The sequence below is a fragment of the Capricornis sumatraensis genome, chromosome 10 (assembly GCF_032405125.1).
Source record: "Capricornis sumatraensis isolate serow.1 chromosome 10, serow.2, whole genome shotgun sequence".
Classification (NCBI taxonomy): domain Eukaryota; kingdom Metazoa; phylum Chordata; class Mammalia; order Artiodactyla; family Bovidae; genus Capricornis; species Capricornis sumatraensis.
This window is the reverse complement of record NC_091078.1, coordinates 99,782,907-99,803,169: the sequence shown is the minus strand read 5'-3', so window position 1 is coordinate 99,803,169 and position 20,263 is coordinate 99,782,907. Positions and strand designations below refer to the sequence as shown.

General features: G+C 52.9%; 2 protein-coding genes across 2 annotated transcripts in view; one reads left to right on the top strand and one right to left on the bottom strand.

Annotated features, from left to right (window-relative positions):
• Positions 1-5,895: 5,895 nt before the first annotated feature.
• On the top strand, positions 5,896-9,778 carry LOC138087521 (appetite-regulating hormone). The gene is made up of 4 exons (XM_068982703.1): positions 5,896-6,003; positions 6,204-6,317; positions 9,164-9,272; positions 9,759-9,778. Exons 1-4 carry the CDS (start codon positions 5,896-5,898, stop codon positions 9,776-9,778), a joined length of 351 nt encoding a protein of 116 aa, XP_068838804.1.
• Positions 9,779-17,321: 7,543 nt separating this feature from the next.
• Positions 17,322-20,263, bottom strand: part of LOC138087809 (putative deoxyribonuclease TATDN2) — a 47,503-nt gene continuing 44,561 nt past the window's right edge. Inside the window, 2 exon segments of the mRNA XM_068983136.1 lie at positions 17,322-17,462; positions 17,881-18,093. Coding sequence (XP_068839237.1) covers positions 17,322-17,462; positions 17,881-18,093 — 354 coding nt within the window.

Below are 20,263 nucleotides of genomic sequence, written 5' to 3'. Positions count from 1 at the left end.
TTATTTGGGTTCAGATACATTTGGACATATTTATGGTGAGGAAAAAATATGTGAAAAATATGTGAAACAAAAACTCACAGAAGTGAAGAGAAGTCTTTTCCAATTCTAGCTGGTGATCGCAACTCTCGTCCTTTAGCAGTAGAACACGCAGACCCCTGAGAAACAGTCAAGTGATGGAATACCCAGAGAACTCTGTCAGTCAGTTTGACCTAACTGGCATTCATAGAACATTCTTCCCAACAGCACTTAAAACACACTCACGTGCATCTAAATAACTCATCGAAATGGACTCATTTCTGGACCCCAAGACAACTGTCTTGCTGTCTAGCTCTGTGACAGCTTTCCTTCCAAGGAGCAAGCATTTTTTCATTTCATGGCTGAAGTCACCATCAGGAGTGATTTTTGGAGCCCAAGAAAATAAAATCTTGCACTGCTTCCACTTTTCCCTTCTATTTGCCATGAAACAAAATTGTTGAAGCCAAAGTCATCATTCATTCGCCACCTGATGGAAAGAGCTGACTCATTGGAAAAGACCTTGATGCTGGTAGAGATGGAAAGCAAAAAGAGAAGGGGCGGCAGAGGATAAGATGGTTAGATAGCATCAATGACTCAATGGACATGAATCTAAGCAAACTCCAGGAGATAGTGAAGGACGGGGAAGCCTGGACATGACTTAGCAACTAAACAGCGATGACAAAAGGGGGCTTTGGTAGACCAAGAAAGTGTGTGTTATCTGGGAAAGATACAAACTGAAGCTTTCAAGACTGAAACCACGTGATTGCTGAGGTTTGCTCTCAGAATATTTCCCTCAAATGAAAAACAATATGAGAGATAAGTACAGGAAAGAAGATGCTAATATATGTTGAAACTGATCACAGGTGCTTGGAGACTCATGGAATTACTCTCTCTGCTTTCTTTGTATGTTTGAAATTTTCTAGAAGTTCAAATATATCTGGAGAGAGAGTTTAGCTTACACACTTTCTGTTGGAAAACTTTTGGCCAAGTTTTCGCTGGAAACATGACTTTGTAATGAGAAAGGAAGTACCTGAGACCCTTATGAAAATACAGATTCTTGGCCCCACGGCAGACTTACTCGATCAGAGTCGGAAGATGAGGCATAAGGAAGTCGGCTTTCTTACGGCCTCCCCTGTGAATCCACTGCAGCGCAGCACAAGTCTGCACCCCGCAGTTTCGATCAGGTGACCCCACGGGCCTCACTGAGGTCCCACGGCTCTTAGTGACCCCTAGACTAAGGCTGCACTATCTGCAGCTCCGAGGGCCATTTCAGCACACTGGTGGAGCAGGTGTCGAGCTAGACAGTTTGGAGGGGCCAGTGTCCAGTGAGGAACGGGACACAGGGAAAGAAAGTTCTGCCTGGACACGGCAGCATGAGGGCAAGGGGGCATCAACAGACCTTCTCAGGATGAGAGACCTGGGCATGTTTGAAGGCTGAGGGCGGAAGCTGCTGGACAGAAAGACTGAAGACAGGAGACCAGTATCTGGGGCTCCAGCCCCACGATGGCAGGAGAACAGGGACACCCCAGTGGGAAAGGAGCTGTGGGAGCACTTGGCTGAGGTGATGCAAGTTCAGAGCAACGCCCCTCGTGTCTCCATTCTACTCAAATGACTACCAAGCTGTTCCCGTGAAGTGCTCATCTCGTTTTTATAAAGGACAAAAAAAAGGTTTCATATGATGATCATGTTAGAAACGGTCATTTTATTCTTAAATAAACCTTCATTTTAGAAGATTAATCTTGAGTTCCTGCTGCCCACATATTTTTATCAAGCACCCTGCACCCCACTTTTTTAAAAAGTGTCCACTTACATAAACATACCATTTTCTGAGATGATTTTGCTATTCATGAGGGGAGCTTTTGTTAAGGACTATATGGATACTGAATTTTTCCTGTCAGGTTGCATTCTACTGCCCTTGGCAAAATGTACAGTAGACTTTCATGAAAAGTGAGAGCCACTCAGTTGTGTCCGACTCTTCGCAACCCCATGGACTATAGTCCATGGAATTCTCCAAGCCAGCATACGGGAGTGGGCAGCCTTTCCCTTCTGCAGGAGATCTTCCCAACCCAGGGATTGAACCCTGGTCTCCCGCATTGCAGGTGGATTCTTTACCAGCTGAGCCACAAGGAAAGCCCAAGAATACTGGAGTGGGTAGCCTATCCCTTCTTCAGCGGATCTTCCTGACCCAGGAATCAAACCAGGGTCTCCTGCATTGCAGGCGGATTTTTTTTTACCAACTGAGCTATTGGGGAATCCCATAGATTTTCAATCTTCCTCTATTTTTTGTCATCCAGATGTATCTCCTGGTTTTTTAAATGATTTTACAGCTGTGACTTTACTATAGACTTTAAATAAATAAATAGAAATAAAAATGGAAATAAAAAAGAGTGACACCCATGCTGACCTAGTTCTCACCCTGTGCAGTACGGGGAGCCACGCGTCCCTGCTATGCTCTGGAAACGCAGCAAGTCTGAACTGGAAAACGCTGCAGAAACACAACCCTGCCAGACTGTGAGGATTTAGTAAAAGAAAGCCAGTGCCGACCATGTAACATTTTTCATATTGATTGTGCGCCAAACTGATAGTGTTTTGGATACATTAAAGTATATTATTAAGATTGGTTTTACCTCTTTCTTTCTGCATTCTTTAATGTGACTTCTAAGGAATTTTTCATCGGATGGCTGGCATGATACTTCTGCTTCAGAAGCCAGGAGAGAAAGAAGCCGGACCAAAAAGCCCTGTCTCACAAAATAAAACCTGTTTCCATAACCCCAAACTCTGCCTCGGTCATACCAAGGTTGGGCTACACTGTGAAAAAAGTGCCTAATAAGCCAACTAAGCATTGATACAAACAAAAGGACAGTGGACCGTGTACACAATGTGTTCTCAGACGCCATTTACACATGGCAGTTACTTGGGTGACACCGCATCCCTGTCCATTCACGAGGCGGGGCCCTCGAGGCCGGGCGGGGGGAAGGGAAGCACCACCCAGCGGGCAAGGAACCCTCCGCGGGGCAGACAGGTGCCGCCTGGCCTCCGCGTCATCGGCACTCCCCGACGGGACCTCCAGAGAACTCTGGGGCTGGGTCTGCCTGTGCCCCCTCTTGGTCCTCGGCCCCTTCCACAGCTGGGGGTGGGTGGCGGGGCACTTCCCGGGCGCCGTCTCCCCGGCCCTCAGCCCTCCCTCCCTTCCCCAGCTGCCTGGGCTCTGCGGGGTGTACCTGGGGTACCTGGGGTGGTTTCCCACCGCAGGCCTCCTTTCTGCACTTTCCCGTTCCCAGGATCAGTGGGCGCGGGAACCAGGCAGCAAGGGTGTTCTGTGTTTGCTCTCGGGGGCTGTTATCTAAGATCAACACCCTCAGCTCCCATCTCCACGGTGGAGGGAGGCCTCGTGTCACAACAGGGGCCTGGTCACCATAGACGCTTTGGGGTTTTTGTTTTTTTTGCTGGGGTTGGCAAGGAGAGGTTCTGGAAAAGCTGCTGGCCGTCTCGAACACCTCCCCAGCCTACTCCACCTTCAGCCTTCTGGGCTCCCAAGGTCAGGAGCCCTACGCTCAGGGGGCTCACAAGGGGACGGTCTCCAGGGGACATGCTAACCCTCTCCTGGGACTGATGGAGCCTCCTGGTGGAAAGTGGTTTTCCAGCAGAAGGTACTTAGTCCCCACACTGCACTGTGGGGCTCAGGCCAGCCCCTCCCAGGTCCCCCGTCCCTAGAGTCTCTACAAGGTGCATCTCCCTGAGGTCCACCTACGTCAGGCCAGCATCCGACGGCCAAAGGTCCGCCGGCGGCCCCAGCCCCTTCCTCATCAGGAGCCCGGCTGGCAGCCCACACAGCCACTGAGGGCGGCGTGGTTCTAGGGAAAGGGTGACCCCTTTCAACAGTCAGTGTCTTCCCCTTGAAACAAGAGGTGCAGCCTCCCAAGTCTTCAAGGTCAGTCGGTCACTCCACTGACTCACGAGCCTTCAACGTCTTCCCTCCTCCGGATCAAAGCCCAGATGCCTGGTGCCAGGAGCTTCCCAAGGGTGCTCATCCTCAGCCCGCCCCTCTTTCCAGGCCTTTCCTCACAACCCACTCCTCCCCGTACCCCACCACCATCCTCCAAGCACCCCATCTTCTCACTGGGCAGCTCCACACAGTCCACACCCGCGCCTGCCGCTCACCTCCGCCCTGGCCCTCTGCCTGCAGCGGGGCCTCCCTTCACAGCCCGGCCCCACTGCTGCAGCCCCGGTGGGGGTGGCCTTCCCACCCTCCCAGCTCGAGCGCGGCCAGAAGCAAGTTCCTCCTCTGATTGATACTAGAACGTCTACGCAGACAACACCGAGCCCTCAGGAGTCACCGCTTGGGCATCCGGTGGGACGAAGGGCTCCGGGCAGGTTAGGATTCCCCCGCGTGGTTGAGCAGCTCATCATTGGGGAACATGTGACGTGGCTGAGGCTGGCCAAGGTACGAAGAACAGCTACCGTGTGACACTTGACAGCTTACAAAGGATGTCACATCCGTCACCTCGGTCCATCCTCAAAGCCACTCTGAGAGGCAGTCCCGTGCAGGGGACGCTCAGTGACCTCGCTGAGGCCAGCGTGCGTGTGGTCACCCTTGGCAGCACTGGGTCCCGGCTCTCCCGCCCCCGGGGCCACTCTGCTGCCTCTCAGGGCCGGGCCGGGGAGGAGAGACAAGCCCACATGTTAACGAAGACCGTGCAGAGCGGAGCCATCACCGCCTTCCTCCCAGAGGCGAGGACGGGCCTTCAGCCCCTGCTGGAGACAGTCCCTGCCCTGCTCCTCCAGTTTCCTCATCTGGAAAACGGGGCTTCCCTCCAGGCAGCCTGAGAATGCCAGGAGGCAGGCTCTCACGTGCTCGAGGCCGTGGAAGCCAGAACGGCATCCCTCACGAGGCCAGAGGCAGCACAAGCCCCCAAGATCAAGCGACGATGCCTGATTCATCACCGATTCCATGGACGTGAACTTGGGCAAACTCGGGGAGAGGATGATTGAGGGATGGGGACGCCTGGAGGTCTGCAGTCCGTGGGGTCGCAGAGAGTTGGACACAACTTGGCAGCTGAACAACAGCAACCGACCCGGTTCTAACCTGGGACAAGGAGGGGAGCAGCAATGCCAGGCTGGCCCCAGGGTGCCCTCTCCTTCCTCCCGCCCAAGCCAAGGTGGGCACAGGAGGGGCAGGTAGCCCCGTGGGGCCGACCCAGCCAACCCGGCCATCTCTCAGGGCATTTGACCTCTGCTGGTGACATCTCCCTGGTGGGTGATGCGAGCCATTTTTAGTTCCCAAGGAATGGCACTCAGCCCCCGGATGCCAAGCTGCCCTGAGAGACGGCTGCTGGTTTCAGACAAACACAGGCTGCCCTATATAAGGACCAGATGGCCGCCAGGCACCACCTCCGCCCGGAACCCCAGGTAGGCACTCTGGGGACGCTCGCATGCAGGGGGTCTGTTTATGGGTCTAACTCACGGCAACAGCTGCGCACCTGCAGGCCCTTCTGAAGACGGGAAGGTCGCAGGGCCCCAGCTGCCTGGCTGCTCCCAGCTGGACTTGGGAGCGGCCCCGGTGCCCCCCATGTCTCCTGGGACCTGGCTGGTTCGCCTTCCTCACCCCTCCTCCAGAAACTTGGCGCAAGGTTCTCAGGGCTGGGGATGAAGGATGTGGACAGTCCACTGCCAAGCATCCGCCCCTGAGAGAACAGTCTTGGGAAGGAGCCCACATGCTCCTACCTGGGGAGGTGGGCAGACGGCGCTCCTGGGGGACAGCTGCTCCAGACAGCAGTCACCCTGGGTCCGGGGGTCCAGCGCGGAGCCCCGCCGCCATCTCTCTGCCCGGCCCAGAGACCCTCTCTCCTCCAGGTCCATCTGCCTCCAGCCAGGGAAGCCATGCCCACCCTGCGGACCATCTGCAGCCTGCTGCTGCTCAGCATGCTCTGGATGGACTTGGCCATGGCGGGCTCCAGCTTTCTGAGCCCCGAACATCAGAAACTGCAGGTGAGATGCCACCCCAGGAGCCCCGCGTCCTAAATGCCCCGAGCCGTGTGAGCTGGGCAGTGGCTTGCCCTGAGCTTCAGCTTTCTCCCTGAGCCCAAAGGAGGGCTCTGGGTCTGACCCACTGAGTCCACACCTCACCCTGCTTCTCGGAGGAGAGGGGAGATTCAGGGCCTAAGGGGAGCACCTCCTCTTTCCTGCAGAGAAAGGAACCTAAGAAGCTATCAGGCAGACTGAAGCCCCGGGCCCTGGAAGGCCAGTTTGACCCGGATGTGGGAAGTCAGGCGGAAGGTGCAGAGGACGAGCTGGAAATCCGGGTGGGTCCCTCTGCAGTAGGAGGGGGTGTGGGGAGGGCAGGGGAGGGCGGCCACCCGCAGACCCCCACTTAGCAGCTACTCAAGGGACATCAAACGGCAGGACAACAGCGACTCCACACCCCTGGCTCTGCCAGCTCTTTGCCATCAACAGGCAAATGTCTAAGGAAATTTGCTGCAACAGGATGAGCCCCAGCAGAGGGGAGGGGGCATGCCAGCAAGTATTCACAGACACTCAGGAAGGAGGAGCTGCTCACAGGCTGCAGGTGTCTCCCCACAGAAAACCGTCCGATGGGCTCAGGGCCCTCTCGGACCTGACCTTACCCTATCTTGGCAGGGCAGCACCCTGGATGGGTGAACCCCACCTGCAGGCCAGGATGGAGCCCGGCAGGCTCGCTTGGGCTCAGGAATCCTGCATGGGGCGAGGGCACTGTTGGGAGAGAATGGGAGGACCAGGACAGACAGGGCATGAAGGCGTTTTAAGGGCCCCCGCCACGTGGCCTTCCTGGCTGGCCGCAGTCCCGGGAAAGGACTGACTAGGGTTTAGGTGGAGATGGGCATCTCCGTGCAGGGTGACCAGTGTCCCCGAGGTGCCCGGCCACCACCGAGCTGCCGCACCCCCTCGGCCTCGTTTTCCACGGCTCCGCCCTCCTGCACACGAGCGTACTCAGTGGCTTCAGTTGTGTCCGACTCCATGTGACCCCATGGACTGTAGCCCACCAGGCTCCCCTGCCCATGGGATTCTCCAGGCAAGAATACTGGAGTGGGTTGCCATGCCCTCCTCCAGGGATCTTCCCGACCCAGGGATCGAACCTGTGTCTCTTACATCACCTGCATTGCCAGGTGGGTTCTTTACCACTAGCACCACCTGGGAAGCCCTTCTGCCCTCCTGCTTGGCATTGAATCTCTACAGCCACTGGTGAGGTCAGTACGGCTGCAACAGGATGAGCAGCCTCGTTTAGAGATGAGGAACAGAGTTTCAGCCGGGGGAACCTGCTGGCCTAAGGGGCCACTGCCTGCAGGTGCCGACGTGGGACCCACAGTCTCGGGGGCTCGGGTCCCCAAGCCCTCAGTCTCCATCGCCGGTCTGGCAGAGACAGCAAGTGCCCGGGAAATCTCCTCTGCCCACCTCTGCTCCCGTCAGAGGTCAAATCCCCAGCCCCCAGCCCCTGACTCTCGCCAGGCGCCTCCTCCACCATGTGTGAGACCCCACCCGTCATGTTCCTACTTGACGACAGCCTGCAGATTCTTAGATTAAAACCAGGAAACTTTCCTGATGAGACTGCCAGGCCCAGTGGGGCAAGGGAAGCCCTGGGACCGCTCAGACGGGGCAGAAGTCTTGGCTGGGACTTTCCAGTTTCCATAGAGGCAACAGCAGGCCCTGCCCTGGCCGGAACCAGGAGTGTGTGATGTCCAGAGGTGGGGGGGCCCACCAGATGCGGGGGGAGCCTGAGACACAGGGCGCACAGTGTGGGCTGTGCGCCCCAAAGCCTCCAGTCCTGGAGTCCCGCCTCAGGCATCGCAGGCCCCTGCACTCCCTCCAAACATTTTCCTAAAATGGAATCTCAGAACAGAAGGCTTTATAGACCAAGTGCTGTCCCATCCTACCCGTCACCCATGGACCAGTTACACACTGGGCCAAGGGGGCCATTTCCAGCCCCTCGAAGCCGCGCTCTCCCGTCCGACAGCTGCCTCACCTCCTGGCAGCTGCCCCTTGCCCAGCTCCAGGGTGCAGACCAGCCCGGCAGGTCCCCAGCTCAGTGTCCACGGAGCCCCAGAGTCTCCTGGGGTCACCCGACCACTCGCATTGGCCATGGGGCTGGAGAGGAAATGAATATTTACTGAAGGGAGAGAACAGAGGGGCCTCAGTTCCCCCCAAATCAATTACGTCATCTCCACAGCTCCACCTTCACGGTGGAGGCAAGAAGGGGAGGCAAACTTTAAAAGAGGAAACCATATTTTAAGCATTGTTTTAGCAACACCTCGGAGCATCCCTGCTTGCCTGTGAAATGCGAGGCGGAGTGAAAGGCGCTCAGCCCGGGGCTGAGCAGGGCGAGGGCTGCGCCCCTGCCGAGGGCAGGAGGACCAGGGGCTCCCTTTCGGCCCCAAGATCCCTTCGTGGACTTACCCAGGAGCTCTGTCACCAACACGGCCAGGAACTGGATGAGCGGAGGCGAACATGATCTCTGCTCCCCTGGAGAGAAACGATGCGGCCGCAGAGTTCCTTCCTGGTGGCCCAAATCTTTGAGCTTCAGCAAGTCGTCTCGTAGGCTGCCGAGAAGCTAGGAGACGTGGGGGTGATCCGCCTGTAGAAGGGAAGAGACAGAGGCACAGAAAGAACAGCCTTGGCTCAGAGCACTGTTCAAGGAAGAGGTCAACATCCTATCTGGTCCAGCACAGAACAAGCAAGTGCAGTCGAGAGGAAGAGCTCCTGGGAAGGGAGGGAGGCCGGTGCAGAGACTCCCCGGGGCCAGTGCTGTGTCCACCAGGGAGAGCCCGGATCCCACATCATGCTGCCAGCTGGAACTCCATCACTGGCCATTCTGTCTGACGTCTTCCAAAGCTGAAAGGTGGGGGATGCCTGATCTAGGGGACCCCACAGCTTTTATCAGTAACCTCCTCAGTCAGGTAAAGAGGGTACAAGGTGAGCCTCGAAAGGATCGTGGAGTGGTAAGATCAGGCCCGGGACGGACGGTGAACTGGCTAAGCCACCCCTCAGGGGGCCTGTCGGACCCCAGGTTCTTCCCTCTTCCCCTCCTGAGAGCCCAGGGCCTCTTCTGGGGGGAGGGGGCAGGGAGCAGGGGTGGGAGGGTGGGGGTGACCTCTGACAATTCCTGGGTTCCTCCTAGTTCAATGCCCCCTTTAACATTGGGATCAAGCTGTCAGGGGCTCAGTCCCTCCAGCACGGCCAGACTCTGGGGAAGTTTCTTCAGGACATCCTTTGGGAAGAAGCCGAAGGTAAGTCCTTGCCCAGCTCAGCTCAGTTCCAAGCTTCACCTGAGTCCCAGTGTGAGCCTGCCTATGAGTAACAAAACAGAGGTTTCATTCCCCACCCTGCCTCTCAAAAGAGCTTCCAATTCCTCTTTCCCAAAGAGTCATCACTCAGTACCCGTGGGGGATTGGGTCCAGGGCCCCAGCTTTTAGGGGACAGGCCAAAGTCACACGGCCCAACTCTAGGGCCACTCCTCTTGCCATTACAACACATCTCCTCCGTCCCTCTGTGGAAGGAAAGCCAAATTGGATGGCAACAGAAGGACAGCAGACACAGTAGAGGTTTTTATAGTGGTTTTTCTTTTTTTGCCTGCACTGTAAGGCATGGGGATCTTAAGTTCCCCAACCAGGGGTCAAACCCATGCTCTCTGCAGTGGAAGCATGGAGTCTTAACCAGTGGACCACCAGGGAAGTCCCAGACACAGCTTTTTGACTTGACCTCTTGCATTTCAGAAACCCTGGCTGACGAGTGACCGGCCCTGGGACCAACCACCTGTCCGTTCTCCCACCCTCAGAAGCTCTCACCTGGCTTCCGGGACACTTCCGAGACCACGTGCAGCTCTGAGGGGTACTAGCCTAGGAGGTGAATAAATGCTCAAACAGATGCAAAGGTTCAAAATGTTTATTTCACCAAAGACGAAAATTTCACATTTCAATGAAAAACAGCGTGCCCCTGCAATGCCTGGTCTATGGTCAATAGAAAGAGAGGAGAAGGACGAGAAGAACATATAGCAAGGAGGTGTGAATGCTTAGAAAACCAAACCAGATCCACTCCCACAAGCAGGTACGGCTGCTGGGGGATTGTAGGAGCAGAGGTGGAGGGGACAGCGGAACAGGAAGCGGGAAGGAGGGGCAAGATGGAGGAAAAGACGACGACACAGTTCCTTGAAACAGCAGAGCTTCCAGGGGCAAAGCTGCAACGGGGGCCTCTTACTAACAACCAGCAAGGGCTGTGTGAGCAGGGAACCTTCCGGTGACACCGTCAGAGCCAATGTCCCTGAACTGACATTCACGGGCGGACAGGACGCTGGGAAAGGGAAAGCCTGACTTTGAGGCTGGCTGGACGTAAGTGGGCCACTGACAGTGGTGACGCCCACTGCTGGACCTGGCTGACCTAACCCCTCCCTCCTCCTCGCCCAACGCGCAGCGGACGCCACCTCCTGTGGCTGAGACTGACCCCTGCCTCGGTCCCTTCGTTGATCTGGGACACGAGGTTGATGTCCAGACACACTTGCAACCCCAGCTCATGGCTGAATGAGCCTTGATCATTAAGCACCACAACTTAATTCCAGCGAAGACCCAGTCTTCCTGGAAGGGATGTCACTTAGCACTCACTTGGACTTTGGTGCGAACATGTGCGCTGACTGTGGCGATGGGTGGGCAATCACGGGGGAGGAGCACCACCCAGCCACCCACTGGACATGCGCACACCCATCACCAACATGCAGGACGGCCCTCTGTGGAGCCAGGGCAACAGCCACACTTGGGGGAAACCTTGGTCACAGAGGACTCCCTCTAGGAGCCAGGTACCTTCTCCAGTGAAGTTCTGGCCACCCAGCAATCAAGCATGCGTGCCTGCTAAGTCACTTCAGTCCTGTCTGACTCACTGCAACCCTATGGCCTGTAGCCCACCAGGCTCCTCTGTCCGTGGGATTCTCCAGGCAAGAATACTAGAGTGGGTTGCCATGCCTGACTCCACGGGATCTTCCCGACCCAGGGATTGAACCCGCCTCTCTTACGTCTTCTGCACTGGCAGGTGAGTTCTTTACCACTAGCACCACCAGGGAAGCCCCCAGGTACTCAAGACAAAGCACAAAGCCACACTTGGTAGGCACCCAGAACCCATACCACCATCCCTCAGCGAAGAGCCACTTGTGGTCTGAGGAACATCACTATGGTCAGAAAGCCTCTTAGAGTCTGGGGTCCCACCCCTGCCCTAGGACAGATAAGGATCTGCTTTCTAACAAGACCCCCAGGTCCATATAAAGTGGTTTAGAGGCCACAGGGTCCTATTGACGAGCAGAGCCCAGTCCCCTACCTGGCTTGGAGCAAGTGTTGACTCTCCTGTGACAAGAAAATGCCAGCCTGGCCAGCAGACCTCAGCAAAACTGAGCACATAGGAAAGAGCTGTCCTGCCTCCTCTTTCATTTACCTCCCCCACCGGCCCTCTAAGCCTCAGCTCTGATGTCAATGCCAGGCCTGTCTATCGGACGGACAACACATATACTTCTCCATCTCTCGGGGCACCCCACACTGACAATCTGACCGCCCAGTAACTTAGCTCAACGAACCCTTGCTTCTGACAGTATCTGCTTCTAAGTGGTGATCACAGTTTGAAAAGCTTTGTCCCCTCAAGAGGAATCTAAGGTACTGGAAAGCAGGTGAACGGCTTGGGTTGGGGGAGGCAGGGAGGAAGCTGAAGCCTCCAGCCCCTCGCTCTGATGTGGAGACCAACACGCGGGCCTGGGGCTGAGTCACATCCCAGCCCTAAAGTTGAGCAGGGGTGCCACCCTAGCCCACTGCCCTCTTCTCAACACCCAGAGGAGGACCCAAGGCCTGAACTTGTTCAAAGGGCCCAAGAAACCTGCTCCTGACCTGATGGACAAGCAGCCAGATGGGGCTCAGGGGAGGACGGGTGTCAGGCCCCAGGGAACACTGGTCACTGGCTGCCCCCTCCTCAGAGACAAGGCCTTACTCCTTCCTCAAGGGCCACACCAGCCTTCTCTCCCACTCGCCCAGGTCATTCACCCCACACACAGATGATAAGCACCCGCTCTGCCCTGGGCGCTCTCACTGGCCCAGGAAGCGCAGTGGGTTGGAAAGCTACAGGCTTCAGACTTGAACGTGAACACCAGCTGCCGGATCCACCCACAACGCTGAACTGTGCAGGCTCTTCCCAAGTGCAATGCCCACCTCCACTCTCCTCTTTCACTTTCATCATGAGGGTCTTTAGTTCCTCTTCACTTTCTGCCATAAGGGTGGTCTCATCTGCATATCTGAGGTTATTGATATTTCTCCTGGCAATCTTGAGTCCAGCTTGTGCTTCCTCCAGCCCAGCGTTTCTCATGATGTTCTCTGTGTATAAGTTAAATAAGCCTAATAAGAGACTATTATGAACAACTATATGGCAATAAAATGGATCACCTGGAAGAAATGGACAGATTCTTTAAAAAGTTCAATCTTCCAAGACTGAACCAAGGAGAAATAGAAATTATGAACAACCCAATTACAAGCACTGAAATTGAAGCTGAGATCAAAAATCTCCCAAAACACAAAAGCCCAGGACCAGATGGCTTCACAGGAGAATTCTATCAAACATTTAGAGAAGAGCTAATGACTATCCTTCTAAAACTCTTTCAAAAAATTGCAGAGGAAGAAACACGTCCTAATTCATTCTACGAGGCCACCATCATCCTGATACCAAAACCAGACAAAGACAACACAAAAAAAGAAAACTACAGGCCAATATCACTGATGAACACAGATGCAAAAATCCTCAACAAAATTTTAGCAAACAGGATTCAGCAATACATCAAAAAGCTCATACACTATGATCAAGTGGTTATATTCCAGGGAAGCAAGGATTCTTCAATACACACAAATCAATCAATATGATACACCATATTAACAAATTGAAACATAAAAACCATACGATAATCTCAATAGATGCAGAAAAAGCCTTTGACAAAATTCAGCAACCATTTATGGTTAAATGTCTTCAAAAAATGGGCATAGAAGGAACCTACCTCAACATAGTAAAGGCCATATATGATAAGCCTCAGATAACACGAAACTGTACATAGAAAACCCTAAAGATGGTATCAGAAAACTACTAGAGCTAATCAGTGAAGTTAGCAAAGTTGCAGGATACAAAATCAATACACAGAAATCACTTGCATTTCTATATACTAACAATGAAAAATGAGAAAGAGGAATTAAGGAGTCAATCCCATTCACCATTGCAACAAAAAAGAATTAAATATCTAGGAATAAATTTACATAAGGAGACAAAAGAATTGTATACAGAAAATTATAAAACACTAATGAAATAAATCAAAGATGACATAAACATATGGAGAGATATTCCATGTTCCTGGGTAAGAAGAATCAATATTGTGAAAATGACTATACTACCAAATGCAATATACAGATTCAGTGCAATCCCTATCAAATTACCAAAGGCATTTTTCACAGAACTAAAACAGAAAGTTTCACAATTCATATGGAAACACAGAAGACCCCGAATAGCCAAAGTAGTCTTGAGAAAGAAGAATGGAGCTGGAGGAATCAACCTTCCTGACTTCAGATTATACTACAAAGCTACAGTCTTCAAGACAGTATGGTACTGGCACAAAAACAGAAATATAGATCAATGGAACAAGACAGAAAGCCCAGAAATAAACCCATGCACCTATGGGTACCTTATTTTTAACAAAGGAGGCAAGAATATAAAGTAGGGCAAAGACAGCCTCTTCAATAAATGGGAAACTGGGAAAACTGGACAGCTACACGTAAAAGAATGAAATTTGGACACTTCCTAACACTATACAGAAAGATTAACTCAAAATGGACTAAACACCTAAATGTAAGACCAGAAACTGTAAAACTCTTAGAGGAAAACATAGGCAGAACACTCGGTGACATAAATCAAAGCAAGATCCTCCTAGAGAAACGGAAATAAAAACAGAAGTAAACTAGTGGGACCTGACTAAACTTAAAAGCTTCTGCACAGCAAAGGAAACACTAAGCAAGCTGAAAAGACTACCCTCAGAATGTTGTCTGGAGAAAATAATAGCAAATGAAACAACTGACAAAGGATTACTTTCTGAAATCTACAAGCAGCTCATACAACTTAATACCAGAAAAACCCAATCAAAAAGTGGGAAAAAGACCTAAACAGACATTTCTCCAAAGAAGACATACAGATGGCTAACAAACACATGAAAAGATGCTCAACATTGCTCAATACGAGAAACGCAAATCAAAACTACAATGAGATATCACCTCATACCGGTCCAAATGGCCATCATCAAAAAGTCTACAAACAATAAATGCTGGAGGGGGTGTGGAGAAAAGGGAACTCTCTTGCACTGTTGGTGGGAATGTAAATTGATAGAGCCACTATGGAAGACGGTATAGATATTCCTTAAAAAACTAGGAATAAAACCACCATATGACCCAGCAATCCCACTCCTAGGCATACACCCTGAGGAAACCAAAATTGAAAAAGACACATGTATCCCATTGCTCACTGCAGTGCTATTTACAACAGCTAGAACATGGAAGCAACCTAGATGTCCACTGACGAATGGACATAGAAGTTGTGGTACATATACACAATGCAGTATTACTCGGCCATAAAAAGGAACACATTTGAGTCACTTCTAATGAGGTGGATGAACCTAGGGGCTATTATACAGAGTGAGGTAAGTCAGAAAGAGAAAGATAAATATTGTATTCAATGCCTATATACGGAATCTAGGAAAATGGTTCTGAAGAATTTATTTTCAGGGCAGCAATGGAGAACAGACTTAGACATCGGAGAGGGGAGGAGAGGGTGAGATGTATGGAAAGAGTAACATGGAAACGTACATTACCATATGTAAAATAGACAGCCAACAGGAATTTGCTGTATGGCTCTGGAAACTCAAACAAGGAGCTCTGTATCAGCCTAGAGGGTTGGGATGGGGAGGGAGATGGGAGGTTCAAAAGGGAGGGGATATATGTATACCTATGGCTCATCCACGTTGAGGTTTGACAGAAAACAACAAAATTCTGTAAAGCAATTATCCTTCAATTAAAAAATAAATTAACTGAAAACAAAACAAAGATGAAAATGCTTGCATTACTAACTGCTTGCACTAGAGCTTGATTACTGCTGGTCCCAAACTTAACACAGAGAGAAGGATGTGAAACCTCAGAAAGGCCGAGAGCAGATTTCCACAGATGAAGAGGCTGTCTCTGCGTCAGGTGGATGCAGCTGCCATGTGTTTGGCTGCAAGTGAGTGAAGAACGTACTAGAAATACACAAACCAACGACTGTGCGTCCAAGAGGAGCCTGCCACAGATTTCAAATGTGCTCGCTGTTCCTGGAACAGAGCCTCCCTTCTGGCGCGTTCACTTCTGGCTTGAGCACTTGTGTCCAAGGATACCTTAGGGCAGCACTGGAAGATGGGAGGAAATTCTGTCTCATGGCTTGCAGTCAGTTTCCCCAGAGGCATCAGAGCTCTCAGTCCAAAGCCCAAAGAACAACTGAGTCATCAACGACACCCTTGGGCACTCAATTTTTCTTCTTCCTATTGCACTGCTCTGGAACAAAGAGAGTGTCTATTTTTCACGGCCAAGAAGCACAAGTGTATCTGGGTGTTCCCAGGCAGTAAATTGAGAGTTAATGCTCAAAGGCAGCAGAACTTTCTTTTTAAAACAAAATTTATTTACTTGGCTGCACTGGTTCTTTGTTGCAACGCATGGTATCTTCATCACGTCAAGCAGGATCTTTTGCTGCACTGCACAGACTCTCCTCGGTCGTGGCGAGCACGCTCCAAAGCACGTGGGGTCAGCAGTTCCAGCACATGGGCTCAGGAGTTGTGGCACGTGGGCTTAGTTGCTCTGCAGCATGTGGGACCTTAGATCCCAGACCAAGGATCGAACCCGGGCCTCCTGCAACAGGAACATGGAGTCTTAGCCACTGGACCACTAGGAAAGTCCAGCGGCAGAACTTTGAAGAAGGGACCAGGAATGCTTGTTTCCTGTGCTAAGGCACATACATATTCAAGAATGGCTCCAGACCTTTGGATTCTTGAGCTAGTCAATGACTAAACCATTGGTAACACTCTGAAAGATACACAAACGTGGAGGCCATGGGAGGTCCATCACTTTATTTTCAGAAAGTGGTGGTCAAGGTGAGGGGGCAGAGATACAGAGGCATTCCAGCAGCACAGCAAAAACAATCCAGTCAGCCACACGACAACCAGATGAGAAGCGACGCCAACCAGCTTTCACACCCACACAGGTCATGTTGCACTGTGTAACAGGAACGAGGAGCCTAAACCTGGAGACACAAGTGTGCGGCCTCGTGTGCTTCACTCTGCGGGAAGCCTGCAGGGGCACAGAGACCTCCACTGAAGCGCCACTCTTCATCCTGGCATGCAGGCCCGGGTGGGCTGCAGTCCTGGGGGATCCGTGAGCGGGAGCATCTTCCCTGAGGTCTTCTTGCTCAAGCAGGCTTTCCTTGGGTCCCCCAATCCGTCAGGAGCTCCCTTGGCCAGGATGTGCCCTGGACGATGAGCGCCCGTTGGCCCCACTGAATTGATAGCAGTGGAACCACTGAGGCCAGTGGCTGAGGTCCTTCCGCCAGTGCTGACTGGGAGCTGACATGGTAATGCTGAGGATCAGACCGAAGGGTCATCCAGGGAAATGAGGGGCTCCTTCTCCACCTGAGTGGTCTCCAGCAAATGTCCCCCAGAGGAGAGTTCCACCGGAGAGGTGTGTTTAGAGTGGAGAAACCAGGAACCACGCTATGCGCCCCCATGCACTTAGCTGAGAAGGGCTGTGACTATCCACAGACCACTCACGCCACCAGCTGCAGAGACGCCACTGGCAGGTGAGCTTGCCACATCCTCACGTCCTCCCCTCTTCTTCCGGGGCCCTGGAGCCCCACGGCTGGGAAGCCAGCGCGCACCCCTCACCCACCCCCCAACCCCGCCAGCCTGAAAGGGGAGCATCCACCGAGGTCTCAGGAAGCACCCCGTCCGGTGGGCTCTCACACGCCCTCGAGGGGGACACACAGGCCGAGCTCACACGGCCTTCCTCTCATCAGGCTGCTGGTCGGGGAAGAGACGGGGACAAGGGTCAGACTCGAGGTCACTCAAGACACCTCGGGCTCACTGCTCACCCTCTGTTTATGTGCTCTCCATTTCAAACGTAGAGCCCAAGCCACTTTGTCTTGGACTTTAAAACCTATGCAATGTGACCTTCGTCACCTTTTCTGGGAGACTCCTGATGGCACGTCTGGGCTTAGAGGCTGTAGAGGCGGCAGGCATTCTCACGGAGGGTGGCCAGGGTGTGGCTGAGCGACAGGACCTTGACCCTGGCGATCTCGCGAACTGTGCGCAAGGCCAGGCCTGGGTGGGCGCACTGGCGGACGCTCCTGGGAACCTGGAAGACACCAAGCCTTCAGGACACCGCTACACCTTCCAGGCATGACCATCACATCCAACCCTCTCCCCGGCCCTCCCCTAGTGGGGCCTCTCTGACACTGTGTAGACACTCCTCTGTCTGCAGGTGCAGAGAGTCTCAGGCATGGAAGCACCAGTGAGCAGGGTCCCACGCATCCCTGGGTGACCCTCTATAGGGTGGGGCTCTGCACCACCTGGAACGGAGTAGCTATGCTTCAGTTTCTTGATCCCCCAGACTCTGATTCTGAAAAGCAACACAGAGGCGGCGTCTACACAGCCGAGGTGTGGGGGCGGGGCACCTGAAAAGTACTGTGGCCTGGGTCCTGCCGGCCCCGCGCGGTGACCGCCCACCTCCCACCCTCTCCCAGAGCCTCAGCTCAGCCTGAAGATGGCCCTACCTGTCGTGGCAGGAAATAGGGGGCATCGCTCTCCATGACGATCCTCTCCAACGGGATCTCTCTCACAGCCTGCCAGCTCTCCTGGGCAGAGGAGCAGGTCAGGACGGCCGTGAACCCCACCGACATGTTGGGAAAGAGCTCCAGCAGGGGCTTGACGACCCGGTAGCTGCCGGTGAAGGACATTTCCAGGTCGGGGTTCCCTCCTAACCCGCTCTGCAGAGCCCCCGACTTCCTCCAGACCCATCACCTTGTTTATGGGACTGCCCGTGGGTAAATTCTCAGACACAGAAAGACCGCATCCCAGGGAAGGACTCATAGTCCACGCAGTCAGCGGCAGAGTGGACAACCCAAGTCCCTCTGGATCACAATGACAGCAGGGAAAGACTACGTCCACGTGGTCAAGTGAACAAGAAGGAAATAGAAAGTTGACACGGGGGGCTGGCCTACAGGTGAATTTTCTTCTCTGAACTGACCCATCTGCACCCTTAGTACAACACACGTCAGTCCACAAGGACTGAGTGCCTATGCCTCGTGTCTCTGATGGAGGCTTCTCTCAGAGGCGACACTCTCCTGGCCCAGGGACCCTGGAGGCAGGCGTCTAGTGGCCGGACAGCCCCACCCACTTCGGCCACCTGTCATGACCCAGCCTGGGATACAGACTCCCTGTTTCCCCAGTTAACCCATTCTCATCCCTCTTGAAAGCACTAACTGGGCACCACTCCTGACCTTACTGTAGCCAGACACAGCTGAGGGCCCCTCCTCTGGCTCCCAGGGCACCTGGTGTCCCCTCAGCCCCACGTCCTCAGGACAGGGACCAGTGACCATCTCTCAAAGCTCCTCCAGGGCCCCTCCTCCAAGTCCAGCCCACACCCCAGGCACACGATGAGGGGGTCGGCAACTTTACCAAACTAAAGAACCCCTAGGCACCATTTTGTACATTGTCACCCTGCTTATTTAACTCATATGCAGAATACATCATGAGAAACGCTGGGCTGGAGGAAGCACAGGCTGGAATCAAGATTGCCGGGAGAAGTATCAATAACCTCAGATGACACCATCCTTATGGCAGAAAGTGAAGAACTAAAGAGCCTCTTGATGAAAGTGAAAGAGGAGAGTGAAAAAGTTGGCTTAAAGCTCAACATTCAGAAAACGAAGATCATGTCATCTGGTCCCATCACTTCATGGCAAATAGATGGGGAAACAGTGGAAACAGTGGCTGACGTTATTTTGGGGGGCTCCAAAATCACTGCAGATGGTGACTGCAGCCATGAAATTAAAAGACCCTTACTCCTTGGAAGGAAAGTTATGACCAACCTAGATAGCATATTCAAAAGCAGAGACATTACTTTGTCAACAAAGGTCCGTCTAGTCAAGGCTATGGTTTTTCCAGTGGTCATGTATGAATGTGAGAGTTGGACCATAAAGAAAGGTGAGTGCGAAAGAATTGATGCTTTTGAACTGTGGTGTTGGAGAAGACTCTTGAGAGTCCCTTGGACTGCAAAGAGATCCAACCAGTCCATCCTAAAGGAACTCAGTCCTGGGTGTTCATTGGAAGGAATGATGCTGAAGCTGAAACTCCAATACTTTGGCCACCTCATGCGAAGTTGACTCATTGGAAAAGACTCTGATGCTGGGAGGGATTGGGGGCAGGAGGAGAAGGGGACGACAGAGCATAAGATGGTTGGATGGCATCACCGACTCAATGGACATGGGTTTGGGTGGACTCCGGGAGTTGGTGATGGACAGGGAGGCCTGGCATGCTGTAATTCATGGGGTCGCAAAGAGTTGGAGACGACTGAGAGACTGAAGTGACTGACTGATAACGTGCAATGCTCATGAGCACCTTAGGAGGGTTCCTACTCTTAGCCCATCCTGGAAAGAAACCGAGGCTCCAAACGAGGTCATGCAACTTGCAGCTGGTGAGCTCTAGCACCACGATTTAAACCTGAACCCAGGCTGTGCTCACAGCAACCACTAGGCAATGGGCATCTGGGGCTCCGGGGGCAGGGCGGCGCTCACCACTACAAGCTGAGTGTCCTCCCCTTCGCTGCCCCCTCCTCTACCCCCACTCCCAGGAGGTAATCCATCACCTTGCCCACCTTTTCCTACACACAACGCTGCCATACATACAGACATCTGCACAATGCCTGACTCTGGGAAGGTGCGCGAGTGTGTGGAAAGGATACTACATGTATTTCCTCCAACTTGCTTTCCTAACCAAAATCAGATCTTCTTTTAGAAGATCTACAGGTATATTACATTTTTAAAAGTCCTAGTTACTTTAAAAATCTTCAGTAGTAAAATATACAAGTTGCTAATAATTTTAATGAAAAAATAGGGCTAGAACTTATTCTTTCCTTTTAACAAGATCAGTTTAGGGGAA

Coding starts and splice junctions, on each gene's coding strand:
- LOC138087521 (XM_068982703.1), top strand. CDS start 5,896: ATGCCCACCCTGCGGACCATCTGCAGCCTGCTGCTGCTCAGCATGCTC. Junction 6,318..9,163: donor AGGACGAGCTGGAAATCCGG/GTGGGTCCCTCT, acceptor GGTTCCTCCTAG/TTCAATGCCCCCTTTAACAT. Junction 9,273..9,758: donor CCTTTGGGAAGAAGCCGAAG/GTAAGTCCTTGC, acceptor CTTGCATTTCAG/AAACCCTGGCTGACGAGTGA.